Source organism: Cydia splendana, chromosome 11 (assembly GCF_910591565.1).
Source record: "Cydia splendana chromosome 11, ilCydSple1.2, whole genome shotgun sequence".
Lineage (NCBI taxonomy): Eukaryota > Metazoa > Arthropoda > Insecta > Lepidoptera > Tortricidae > Cydia > Cydia splendana.
The window spans coordinates 14,628,358-14,642,887 of NC_085970.1; the positions used below are offsets into that span (position 1 = coordinate 14,628,358).

General features: G+C 39.1%; 1 protein-coding gene across 1 annotated transcript; it reads left to right on the forward strand.

Moving 5' to 3' along the window:
• Positions 1–4,448: 4,448 nt before the first annotated feature.
• LOC134795153 (uncharacterized) lies at positions 4,449–13,900 on the forward strand. The gene is made up of 2 exons (XM_063766985.1): positions 4,449–5,714; positions 13,830–13,900. Exons 1-2 carry the CDS (start codon positions 5,225–5,227, stop codon positions 13,898–13,900), a joined length of 561 nt encoding a protein of 186 aa, XP_063623055.1. The 5' UTR covers positions 4,449–5,224.
• Positions 13,901–14,530: the final 630 nt, after the last annotated feature.

The following is a 14,530-nucleotide window of genomic DNA, read 5'->3' on the forward strand; positions in this document are numbered from 1 at the left end:
CCCACAACACAAGCCTTCTTGAGCTTACCGTGGGGCTTAGTCAATTTGTGTAAAAATGTCCTATTATATTTATTTATAATTTTATTTATATTTTCATGTATTGTCAATATGTGTTATTTAAATAAATAAACGATTTATAATATTATTTTATATAAACTACCACATATATCGGGTGGAACAGAACGAGGGACTTTTATGCAAACGGGGAATTGGTTGAGCTAAGTACTTTTCACTTATTAATCACGTTAATATTTCTAACCGTTTTTAAGATACAGTTTGTAAAACATTAGTGCAAAAATCTGTATGTTTCAACCCTAGCAAGAAGATTCTATAATGACATGACATGTGTCAATTTAGAATGTAAGTAACTTTGTAGGGTTGTCACTGATATAAAAATATTTAATTTTAATGATTTTACTTTTTAATCCAGCTTTACGATTAGGTATATTATTCTTGAGTGTTAATGATGGATTTATTATTATTTTTGGGAATTTTTGAGTTATTTCTACTCAGAATCACGAGCTGATTCGATGCTGATAGGAAAAAAGTGTCCCAAAATTTCTATATACCTACACTCATGGAAGTCATGGACAAATTTAGAGAAACGAAAAAAAATTACAATAATTTAAGTAATCCATCTTTGCGTTCCTCTAAATTTGTCAATGAGTATATTTTTTGTTCCTTTCATTCCGTTACCGCCATACAGTCTATGAAAAATGGTAACGGAGTGGAAATAGACATCATGGGACACTCATTCCTCCAATTCAAATCGAAAGAGTTCGTGATTCGGAGTAGAAATATTTACTTAATATGAACATTACAAATTAAAAAACCGGGCAAGTGCGAGTCGGACTCGCACACGAAGGGTTCCGTACCATTATCTATATGTAAAAACGGTCAGCCATCCAAGTACTGACCCCACCCGATGTTGCTTAACTTCGGTCAAAAATCTATCTGAACTACGCGTTACGTAACATTGTTTTTTAATCCTTCAGAACGGTCGCGTAGAGAGATTCTCTCACGCATTTTTTAAAACGTGATTTTTCTCAAAATTTTAGATGGAATATTAACGCGATTAAAACAATAACAAAGGTATTTTAGCGACTTTCCGGTACTTTACGCTACATAACTGTGGCCTTTAGGTAAAAAAATTGTCACTTGGTGGTTACGTAACGTTTTACTAGGGGGAGGGGGGTACAGAAAAACGTTACGGCGCGTTACATGGGGGGAGGGGGTCAAAAATGTCCAAAAATTGCGTTACGTAATACTTGAACGCTCCCAAAGATACAAAAATAAATTTTCAAACAAGTTATTTCCAATAATCGCCAACAATAAGAAACATACTGTATTATAATCATTGGCAGTGCTTTTAATAATTTATTCAAAATGTCAAGTCAGAATCTTATTACTGTCTTAAGGTGCCCACTGATTACCAGTCCGCCGGACGATATCAGCCTTGTCAGTTAAAGGAAAAAATTTGACAGCTCCGAACAGGCTGATATCGTCCGGCGAACTGTTAATCAGTGGGCCCCTTTAATTAAAAAAGATACTTAATCAAAAAGGTCCAAGAACGCTTCATACTATTTATTACCTCAGGAGCTATACTTACTAACGCATACAGGCTGCTCCAAAGTAAGAAATCGTAACTTGTTAATTTCTTCGTATTTAACCGCTACACCGGTTGTTATAATACTTTGTATAATGGTTTTAAATACCCTAATTTCGGCCTTTACGGCTACCACCAGTTTTGACATTGACATAACGCTCACGTTTACGTAACTTACTTTCTATGCATCTCGCTCGTACTCGCATATGCGAGCAATAGTGGAAGCGAGTTGTACAGAAAGTAAATTACGTAGACGTGAGCGTTATGTCAATGTTAAAACTGATGGTAGAGGCTCTTGTCCAATGGTTACCTGGACACCTGTAGGTATATTAAATAAAACACACTAGTAACTTTTATAAATTAACTACATTTTAATTACAAATTAAAAAACATAGTACATATTATTTTCCTGCCGGTGAGTAAGTTTGCCAGAGCTCAACGAAGGTGCAGAGTTGTTAGGGTCGGCAACGCGCATGTAATACCTCTGGAGTAGCAGGCGTCCATAAGCTACGTGATTGCTTTCTATCAGACGGGCCGTAGGCTTGTTTGCCACTGTAACTGTAATTATACCAATTTTCATTTGATTCGCACGAAAAATGAATTATTAAAATTCCACCGATCGACGGCAATTATAAGGTGATTTTATTACGTGATTGTACATTTCAATTGATTAGTTATACGTTTTATAAAACGCACGTGTTACTTTACACGAGCATATTACTTTCCTGTTATCAAACATGCGCGGAAATATTTACCGTGTGACATGCACTCGTGTCATGAGTCATTATAAATTATAAGTAAACAAGGGCATAGTTGTTGCGCGATGGTCATATTTTCCGTTACAAGTTTCAAGCAGCGCGCCATGTTTTCTTTTCTTCCCTTCTTACTACCTGGCATTACGCCAGGCAATAATAAAAACGACATTGGATGGATTTCGGTACTTTATTGCAGAATTATAACAAGCTCATGTAAGTAACCTAATATTTAATTCATATCCACGGTAACGCGTACCACAGTGCACTTAATCTGCCAATAGTCCCAAAAGGTTACTAGAGCCCAGGGCTATAACCGCGAAAATCGAAGTTCGCAAATTGCGGGCATTTTTCTCTGTCACTCTAATTACGCCTTCATTGGAGTAAAAGAGAAAGATCCCCGCAATTTGCGATTTTCGGTTTTCGCGGTAGCCCCTCAGTGCTAACGCCGTGCGGTTGCGGTGCGATTGTACCTAACTGCATCTGCAAAATACACACCAAGATGGTGCAAGATATATAAGGTGGGCTAAAAAATAACTGCATTCCCGTTGCCAGGGAGGTTTTGGGATTATACTGAGCAACTTTTACTATGGGACCCCCCCCCCCCCCCCCCTCCTTTATCTCCGAAACTACAGGGTCTAACTACTAAGTTTTTGATCCGACTCCTACGGGTTTTATAAAGATATTTCACTCATGTTTCACTTTAAAAATACATTGTTAAAAATTGTGTAATGTACGGAACCCTTGGAACGCGTGTCCGACTCGCACTTGGCCGGTTTTTATTTTGAGCTTATACATGGATTTTCCTCCTTTAACCAAATCCAGCCAGATCTATAGGTACCTTAAAAGATGTCTACAAAGAACAGATATCCCCGTCAAGAAGCTAGATGGCATAAATTCGTACGATAATTGGAAGTTTGCTATGCAAATGTTGCTGACCCTGCATAGCTTATTGGACATGCATCGAAGGCAGTCTGGCGCAAGTCCCCTTATAAAAAACGTTGTATGAAACGTACGCTAGCTGCTATGGCGGATATCTATATCTCGCTCTAACAGCGGCGTCCCTTTCTCACTCACCTACACATTCGCCATGATTTATGTTTACTGTTTGCTGGGCTTATTTGAATCGTGCATTTTTGTGTTTATATTTATTAAAATTAACTAATTTGACGTAACAGTTGCGACCATAACTTGGTTAGAGCCCGTGAATAATAGTATTCTGTGATGTGAAGCAAATATGCACTACAAAACGTGTGAGATTTGTGGTATGAAGACCGGTCGTGTTGGTGGTCAAAAACGAACATTTAGGTGTTCGAGCCTTCGGCTTGACCCACTGTGAGATAACCCTTCAGAACATCAGCGACATCTAGTCTTCATTAAAGCCCCCCATTCACACTCCTACCTTGTAGTCCGCCTCGTTGGGTAGGATTGTGTATGGGGGTTGCGGACTACGAGCCGTCCTACCGTTTAGCCGTTTGTAGGACGGCTCGTAGACCGCAACCCCCATACACAATCCTACCCAACGAGGCGGACTACGAGGCGGCCTACACGGTAGGAGTGTGAATGGGGGGGCTTAAAGGAAATAATCTAATTTCCCGTACTGTATTGAGTCTGTGGTAAGCATAGGGATGTCAGCGCATGGGCAGGCGGCCATTTTATTTTCAGTACGCTTTTGAATCTCAGCGTCGTCAGTCAAATTCAACTTCTTTTCATAGGAACGAAGTTTTTTCAAAGACTATGTAAGTACCTTCATACTATTAGCTAAAATTAAATGTTCTTACATGAGTGTCCCTAGTTAGATACGGAAAACTCATGTAAGTTGGTGCAAAACACGTTGTTCAGACATACGTGGTCTTGGTGGACACACCATGAAACGCTTTTTATTTAGAAGCGATTGTCCTCTCGCAATGAGGGACTATCTGTTGAGTTACAACAGAATTGCACTTTAAAAACCGGGGAAATTACTCTCATGTCAGTCGTATTAACCGACACGTCGTCCAGTCGTATCGATTGAGACACCCGGTAGCATCGACAAGACGTCGGGTCGAGTCGCTCGATGCGCCCCGGTCGCATCAGTGAGACGACTTGTCGAGTCACTCGATGCGCCCGGTCGCATCACTTGATGCGCCGGTCGCATCACTCGATACGCCCGGTCGCGTCGCATCAGTAAGACGACTCGTCGAATCGATCCGTGCGTAGGGTCACTTCAATCGATACGCCGGTCGCCTCAATTGGGGTTACAAGTCCTATCAATTTAACGCTACCTACTATTATAGTAGCATTAGCAAATAACATCACACATGATTGCTTTGCTAATTTTTTCAGACGATGGCGCCCACGACCATGCAGGAGTTATGTCACAGAGTGCCAAAAGACCGGCAAGACTTCTTTAACCGCGTGGTTCAAATAGTGGAGGACAATTATCCAACCGGCTGGGATTTGTGGGAGGTTCAAGACTTATCCTATATGGACCTATTCGGCGAGAAAATATCAGCCAAGGTAGAAGCCAAGCTGAGGTTGGCGCTTCCAACATATGAACTAGCAGTGGCTTACTCTCCAGGCGACCCCTCGCTATCTGAGAAGAAATATCGATTATTCAAGCGCATTCTATTGGAATGGCCCTTGGGAAGGGCACTATTATATGCGCCACATAGTATCATGGAAAAAATGATTTATAAGTACGGTTAAGCTACTGAAGCCTCGACTGACCTCCAGAGATGTGGCATCCAACAGCATATCTCATAAAAGAAGCTCGGTGTCACCAGTAAGCTCCCGCAGCTGTAAAACACCACGCCGCGAATCATCCGCTTCAACCGCAAGCCCTGCGGAAAAGGAAGCACCCGCATCGCAGGCCATCTTAGAAAAAATGATGGAACTCTTGTCTCAACAGACTCAGGCAATCGAAAATATTGCGAGTCGAGTGGCAAATTCGGGACCGAAGAGTGACACAGCAGCTGCGGACTTGGACGAATCTTTCGAATTCGTACCAGACAGTACAGAATCAGACAATGAGTTTGGAGCCCCTTCCTTCGACATAGGACCACAGGAAAATTCTACAGCATTAAATGTTGTACCTGTTACTGATTCCGAGGAAGCAAGACTTACAGCACAAATTGCAAAGGCCCAAAGAAAACTGGCCGCTCTTAAAACACCAAACTCTGCAGAATTTCCCGATTGTGACTTTTTACCGCTCACCACGGAAACCGAAGCAAAGTTAGTCAAGGCTGATCCGAATCTGGCTGATCAGGGCCGCAAGTGCCAACGCCTTAACGAAGATGGCTGGAAAAACATCCGTTTTTCCGAAGTTCAAAAAACTTTCCACGCCACTCCAGTGTTTGCGGCACTTAAGGTCAAAGGTAAGGTCACCTAAATATAACTATAAACTACTATAATACACATTTCATACTTATTATCTAAAAAAAATATACACAAAAACCTTGAAAACTAATATATACAAAATAAATCTACGAACAAACAGAATTGACGACTGCATTTGCTATTAGGTAAAACTAGATGCGAATACAAAGGACTACGTCACCCGGCTCGCGATAAGCGATGTGAACCGGCCAGCTAATGAGACACATACGCGTCCGAGACATTGCTACCACGGCTTTGACAGCGAGAGGTCAAATCGACTAAATTCAAAGATACAATTTTACAGTCATGATGTGACAAATTTTTAATATGGTGTAAAATTTATTCTAATATTAAATGTGTTAAGTTCCAGTATTTCCCCAAATAGGGTGAGTGTTTTGAATATTTTGTAGTTTTAAGAGAAAGGTAACTTTCATAGTAGTAAATTAAGGAATCATTTTCTTCTTGCCATCACATTTTCATTTAGTTCTTTCTGGGTACATTTGGCTATCACTATCTGCTTATTAACTGTAATTTTCCTATAAAAATAACGCTGGAAATAACAAGCTTCTCGAATCTTCTGGAAATATGAGTCTACCCACTTTATAAAAATCTTGTAGATTATAATCAAAGTTAGGCTTAATTCTAATTTAAATGTATAAAATTACATGCCAAATTGTAGTTGACATGCATTAATAAAGCTTTTAGTTGTAGAAGTACATTTAGTAAATTTAACTTCACTTTCTTCTTTGTTTTAAATTTAAAATGATGATTCTACTTGTGACTGCCACATCATTGATCACCTTTTAATTCTTTGGGGTTCACTACACCAGCCTACTTTCTCATTAGCGCATTAATTTGGCCTAAAATCCGGATGTCGCAGTCACTTGTACAAAATTGGACTTTTCTTGAAATGGCCATTTTTACCGGAATTCCAGGGACCAAGTCTGGGGTTGGAGTCGGAACCTACCAACCTGAATTCGCATGCTCCGCTTCGTTCCGGAAGGTTCCCGTGCTGGATCCGGAACCCTTTTTTGAAGACGGCCACCTCCAAGTTCGACGTTCTGCGACGTAGTGCAGGGAAGTGACCCCTATCAAGGACTCGTTTCACCACTGTTAATTGCCAGCTCAGGAAAGATCCACGACCTTGTCTTTCATTTAGTTTTTTTATTTTTTTTAAATTATATTTCGTAAAATTTACTCTGGTTAGTTTTCTTTCGTCTCATTTTGCAATCTACCTACTTCATGCGACGCTAAACGTCACATTGGCGCCCATACTGGTTATTTCTGAGCTGTGCATTATTGAAGCAAGTCCTTGGCCTTTTTCTCCTCCTGGTTTTCATTGGTGTTGGTGGCTTTCTAATATTAGCACTTGTAATTCATCTAGTTTTTAAGTCTGATTTGAGCAGTTGTTTGGTACGTGGTTGTCAGTTTCTCACTTCATATAGTTATAGCAAAATTCTTGTTTAAAAAAAAAAAAAAAAAAAAAATACACTACACTTCACTTATTCCGATTTAAAATAATTTTAAAATTCTATTGTATCTCACATTCCACTTACTTAGCAACTAAACCTAACTGCTTTTTAATCAATTGTAATCAAAACACACACTTTTTACGTTAAGATTTAAACATGTCGTACCCAATTAAATATTTGTCACTACAAAAAGCTGAGCTTGAATATGAGGTGATCCTTAGAGGTGGTTCAACTGGTTCGGTGCAGGACCTCCGAAGCCAGATAGTAAAATTGGCCATACCTCCTGAGGACATTTTGGAATCACATTTAGAGCCTGCGGTTGACCTTGATGCTGTTAAAGACAGTCTAACAAAATCCCAAACGATGCTAGCATCCCTCAAATCTAAATTTGATAAGACCCTGTTCTTGCGTACCGAAAATCTACTACACCACATATATCACAGATTAAGGCGTATCTCAAACGTTAGTGCCACGTTAGTTGACCAGCACAAAAATTATTGCACTACCTTTAACAACCTATACAAAGAAATTACGACGTTGAGGCCGGCATCAACCTCAAATGCAAATGCAGTCTCAGTTTTGGAACCTGAAGCTACGGCGGTACTCCACTGTGATCGTAACCTGACTTCTGACTTGGCAAAACTAAAGTACTCTGGAAAAGCCTGCGTTTTTTCTTTCATTCAAAGAGTTGAAGAATTCGTAGAGGTTAGGAATATATCAAAGGATCGTGTATTGAAGTTTGCCTACGAGATTTTCACTGATGACGCATTACATTGGTTCCGTTGCAATAAAGAAAGTTTTCAAAGCTGGGACGATGTCGTCGCCCTATTAAAAAAAGACTTTAGTCCAAAGAATTACGACTATCGCCTGACTAATGAAATAAAATATCGTACGCAAGGGGAACAAGAAAACATTTCTATTTACTTGTCTATTATGCATGGCATGTTTTCGCGATTGGTTAAACCGTTGTCTGAGGAAGAAAAACTCGAAATTGTCTTACATAACATCCGGCCATGTTATGCCAGCACCCTAGCCGCTTCACCTGAGATCAAGGACCTAAAGACATTAAAAACCCTTTGCACAAACTATGAGGACATTCAGTCACGCTTATCCTTGTTTCATGAACCGCCTAGGGTGACTTCTGAGACTCTAGCCCCAGAATTTGCCTACACTAAATATCATAAAAATAATATCTACTACACAAATAAAAACTACCAAAATACAAATTCAAATGAAAAACAGAAAAACTACTATAATCAAAACAAATATCCTAACTACTCGAGCTCTTACAACTACAACAAATCTAAAACTACAGAGGAAAAGCCTACTACTACTAATGCTGTACAAGCGACAGCAAACAGTACAAAAAATGTCAACACTGCTAGTAACTCGCGTAAGTACTGTCCTAGGTGTCGCACTGATACACACTCTTTGAAAGAATGCAAACAGCCACACTTCCCTATCTGTTTTAAATGTGGTAATAAAGGTGTACGCTATCCTGATTGTAAATCCTGTAATCCTAAAGATGCAAAAAACTAAATTCAGTGGATTGTAGTGTACATAATCTTTCTAAAAAATCTAGTGAAAACTTTAGTGATTCAGAGTGGAAATCTTGGCTCAACTTCACATCTAAATTTTTCACTTGCTATTCAGTCACTGCAATCCACGATTCAGATAATATACATAACAGACCGTATGTCTCAGTTCAGATTAATGGTAAAACTATCCATGGTTTGTTAGATACGGGTAGTGGTTATACAATTCTAGGTAATAACTATCATAAAGTTTTCTTGGATGCGGGTTTCAAGCTCAACAGTACGGATACGATAAATTTATTCGCAGCTGGCAGGCATAGACTAAACAATATTGGTATGATCAATCTGCCTGTCTCGTTCTTAGATCAAACCCACATCTTGAAGGCCTACGTCGTACCAGAAATCGAAAACTCCTTGATATTAGGCATGGACTTCTGGAGAATTTTCGAATTGTTTCCTAAAAAACTAGATTCCGTAATTTTACCTAGGGATGTTGATAAATTAGCCTCTCTATCACTAGACCCTCAACCTACACACTTATGTGACTATGATCATCTTTCGCCTGAGCAAAAAGTTACGGCTGATCATATCACTGCGCAGTTTCGTAACATTTCATATGAAGAACGTGGTCTAGGCCGCACTTCTCTAATTGCTCACAATATAGATACCGGTAATGCTGTTCCTGTTCGACAAAGATACTACAGAATGTCTCCTGAAAAACAAAGAATACTAAACACTCAGCTTGATGAAATGTTGCGTGAAAACGTGGTAGAACCTTGCGAGAGCCCTTGGTCGTCCCCTGTTCTGTTGACACCTAAAAAAAATGGCGAAATGAGATTCTGCTTAGATAGCCGTAAATTGAATGCAGTTACCATCAAGGATGCTTACAGTATTCCATACATTTCTGAGATACTCGACAATCTGCGTGACGCTAAATATCTCTCATCTAGTTTAGACTTGTCAAAGAGTTTTTGGCAAATTCCTATTAAGGAAGAAGACCGGTGTAAAACGGCGTTTTATATTCCTTCGCGTGGTACCTTTCAGTTTGTTTCTATGCCCTTTGGCTTAACCAATGCTCCAGCGACGCAACAACGACTGGTTGATATGTTGTTCTATGGGCCTGATTTTGAGCATAAAGTCTTTGTCTACATCGACGACATTATCATTGTCTCATCGACCTTTGAAGAACATATCTCCCTATTAGTTAGAGTTCTAGAGAAACTTAAAATGGCAAACTTAACCATTGGTTACCAAAAGTGTCAATTCTTCAGAAATAGACTGAGTTATTTAGGATATGTAGTAGATGGAAATGGACTACAACCGAACCCAGAAAAGATTGAGGCAATCATTAACTATCCAACTCCTACTAATCGCAAGGAAGTTCGTCGGTTTATTGGAACGGCATCATGGTATCGCCGTTTTATTCCAATTTTCAGTTCTATAGCTGCACCTCTAAATAAACTTACTTCACAAGCTAAAAACTCACCCCCTTTTAACTGGTCTACCGATGCTGAAGTCGCCTTCCGTACGCTAAAGGAAGCCTTAGTATCTTCTCCTATATTGTCGTGCCCGGATTATACGCAGCCGTTCCAAGTGCATACAGATGCGAGCGATTACGGCGTGGGTGCGGTCCTGACACAGGTCATAGACAATCGAGAGAAGGTTATAGCGTACATGAGTAAGTCTCTCTCTAACCAAGAGCGTAACTACAGCGCAACAGAACGAGAGGCACTTGCAGTACTTACAGCGATTGAACACTGGAGGTGCTACTTGGAGAACGGCAAAAAGTTCGTCGTGTATACCGATCACTCGTCACTTAAGTGGTTTCTAAATCTAAATAATCCCACGGGTCGTTTAGCCCGTTGGGGAGTTCGTATGTCCTCATTCAACTTTGAGATCAAGCATCGTCGTGGCTCAGAAAATGTAGTACCAGACAGTCTCTCCCGTTCTGTTGCTATTGCCGAGATTGATGAGATCCCAACTAGTCCTGACATGTTTTATTCTACAAGCGACTCGTGGTATCTAAATATTTACAACGGTTGCCGAAACACTCCTACTTCATTTTTAAATTACAAAGTAACTAACGGCAGACTATTTAGGTTTAAAAAAAGTCTAAATCCTTTAACTCGAGAGTTCGAGTGGAAAGAAGTCATTCCCCTCGAATTTAGACTCGACATTATTAGTAAAAATCATTCAGAACCTACCGCTGGCCACTTTGGCATATATAAAACACATAAACGGCTTTCTTTAAACTACTTCTGGCAGGACATGCATCGCGATGTAGTTAAATTTGTTTCTAATTGTGATATTTGCTGTGCTCACAAGCATGCTACTCATGCTACTCTAGGCATTATGGGCCGTCCTAAAGACTGCTCACGCCCTTTTCAAATGTTAAGCATGGATCTCATAGGTCCCCTACCCCCATCGAGAAAACAGAACACTTTTATATTTGTTGTGACATGCTGTTTCTCGAAGTACTGTTTATTATTTCCCATTCGTCGCGCAACCTCCGAGATAATAGCTAAGTTAATCGAGGAAAAAGTTTTCCTAGTTCACGGCGTGCCTAGTACTGTTCTTATGGACAATGGAAAGCAGTTCACAAGTAACGTGTTAAAGAAATTGTTTAATAACTACAATGTCCCTAACGTAAGATTTACGCCTAAATATACTCCGCAAGTGAACACAGTAGAACGATACAACAAAGTGATTATTACAACAGTATCATCCTACATTGAAAACGACCATAGGTTCTGGGACTGCAATCTACCTAAAATTCAATTCGCTATGAACACATCCAGTAATGAGGTAACAAAATACACCCCCGCGTTTCTCGTTCATGGACGGGAATTGGTCACTAGCGGTTTACACTATATTGACCCAGAACTAGGTGACGACATAATATTTACTCCTAGAGATGAATATGCAGAGAATCTAGGTCATTTGCGGAATTTTTTTGATAAGGTTCAATCTTCTCTAGTGCAAGCCCATACTAGGAATAGCGAATACTATAACCTACGCCGTAAAGATCATGATTTTAAAGTTGGCGATACTATTTGGAAAAAAACGTTCTACCTTAGCGACAAAAACAACATGTTTGCGAAGAAACTTGCACCGAAGTATTGTCCATGTAAGATCGTTGCTAAAAAGTCTAATTTAGTATACGAACTAGAAGACATGCAAGGGAGGAATATAGGTAACTGGCATGTTAAAGATTTTAAGATCACCAACTACAAAGTTTAATATGATTAAGTAGTCCCCTATGTACGATTTCTACATTAACTGTCTAAATTTATTCACTAGCCTCATGAAACTGACGTATAAGCGCTGGCACATACTCTAAATACACTAACTGTTAGATTAGATTATTTATACTTTGTAAACCTCTACCGGTTTGTGAATTTCAGGCCTATCAGTAGGCTATCAGGTCTTCTAAACAGCCTGTAGTATGATCTAGACCACTGAGGTTAGTGATTAATATATTTAAGAACCATTAATAAATACATGAGAGTATTTATACAATCGTAAGTATAATACTCAATCTGCTAGGACGCAAAAACATATATAGAAATGTTTATTGCTTATTTGGCTGTGTGATGCATGTATGAAGAGGAGGTGTATGTTGAGATTGAAGCCTGAATGATGACTAGTGTATCTATTGAGTAGACAACAGAAATAGCGGGTTTTCCTAGCAAAAACCCTAACCTAAAAAGAGGGGTATGTAACGGTTTACCGTTATTTCCAATTAAAATTCTACAAAATAAGAAATAAACTTAAACCTAAATATAACTATAAACTACTATAATACACATTTCATACTTATTATCTAAAAAAAATATACACAAAAACCTTGAAAACTAATATATACAAAATAAATCTACGAACAAACAGAATTGACGACTGCATTTGCTATTAGGTAAAACTAGATGCGAATACAAAGGACTACGTCACCCGGCTCGCGATAAGCGATGTGAACCGGCCAGCTAATGAGACACATACGCGTCCGAGACATTGCTACCACGGCTTTGACAGCGAGAGGTCAAATAGACTAAATTCAAAGATACAATTTTACAGTCATGATGTGACAAATTTTTAATATGGTGTAAAATTTATTCTAATATTAAATGTGTTAAGTTCCAGTATTTCCCCACATAGGGTGAGTGTTTTGAATATTTTGTAGTTTTTAGAGAAAGGTAACTTTCATAGTAGTAAATTAAGGAATCATTTTCTTCTTGCCATCACATTTTCATTTAGTTCTTTCTGGGTACATTTGGCTATCACTATCTGCTTATTAACTGTAATTTTCCTATAAAAATAACGCTGGAAATAACAAGCTTCTCGAATCTTCTGGAAATATGAGTCTACCCACTTTATAAAAATCTTGTAGATTATAATCAAAGTTAGGCTTAATTCTAATTTAAATGTATAAAATTACATGCCAAATTGTAGTTGACATGCATTAATAAAGCTTTTAGTTGTAGAAGTACATTTAGTAAATTTAACTTCACTTTCTTCTTTGTTTTAAATTTAAAATGATGATTCTACTTGTGACTGCCACATCATTGATCACCTTTTAATTCTTTGGGGTTCACTACACCAGCCTACTTTCTCATTAGCGCATTAATTTGGCCTAAAATCCGGATGTCGCAGTCACTTGTACAAAATTGGACTTTTCTTGAAATGGCCATTTTTACCGGAATTCCAGGGACCAAGTCTGGGGTTGGAGTCGGAACCTACCAACCTGAATTCGCATGCTCCGCTTCGTTCCGGAAGGTTCCCGTGCTGGATCCGGAACCCTTTTTTGAAGACAGCCACCTCCAAGTTCGACGTTCTGCGACGTAGTGCAGGGAAGTGACCCCTATCAAGGACTCGTTTCACCACTGTTAATTGCCAGCTCAGGAAAGATCCACGACCTTGTCTTTCATTTAGTTTTTTTATTTTTTTTAAATTATATTTCGTAAAATTTACTCTGGTTAGTTTTCTTTCGTCTCATTTTGCAATCTACCTACTTCATGCGACGCTAAACGTCACACTATATCTTATGGGTTGCTACTCCAAAGAAAAGCCTTCCGGGAAGCCTGTCACAGCATGGATCCCAAACTTCGAACAGAAATTCAGAAACATCTAGTTGCTCCCGACTGCACCTTTAAGAAAATCTCAGATGGACTATTGCTATGCTAAAATTCAAGGTTCTCCTGGTAGCTTTAGATTAGTTTAGATCAGCTGTCGCCACTGACAATTGGAGCAACAGAAACCTCGATATTGACGAAGTACTTCGCAAAGGAAATTGGCGTAGTACTACAATATTCTTGAATCACTACTTTAAGGAAGTAGAACCTAGCAATATTGTCTCGAGTGTCTCGACACGATCAATCTCTGACGATTTTTGAACCATTTAATATTATAAATCATTCCTTGTTCTATTTTCTAAGGACAGTATTATACTAAAATAATTAGTCTGATTATCATAAATACAGTCTTTTATTCCTCCTTTTTCCAAACAATTTAAAATATCATAGGACATTTATCTTGATGTGAGTTTCACAATAGTCACAGTACGCATAGTCAGCGCCGGCAGATATTAAACATCTCACAGTGGGTCAAGCCGAAGGCTCGAACACCTAAATAGAACCGTTTTTCCCCCGAAGGGTATTTCGTTCTATTTAGGCCAAGCGCGCACCACGTTTTTTTGTCGCACGATAATTTAGCCGCAGAAATGTAACGTATGGGTTTATATGGCGGTGCGCGCATATGCGGCAAAAAAATCGCAGCGATTTTAAAATTGTGATTTGTTACATTTTTCCGCGACAG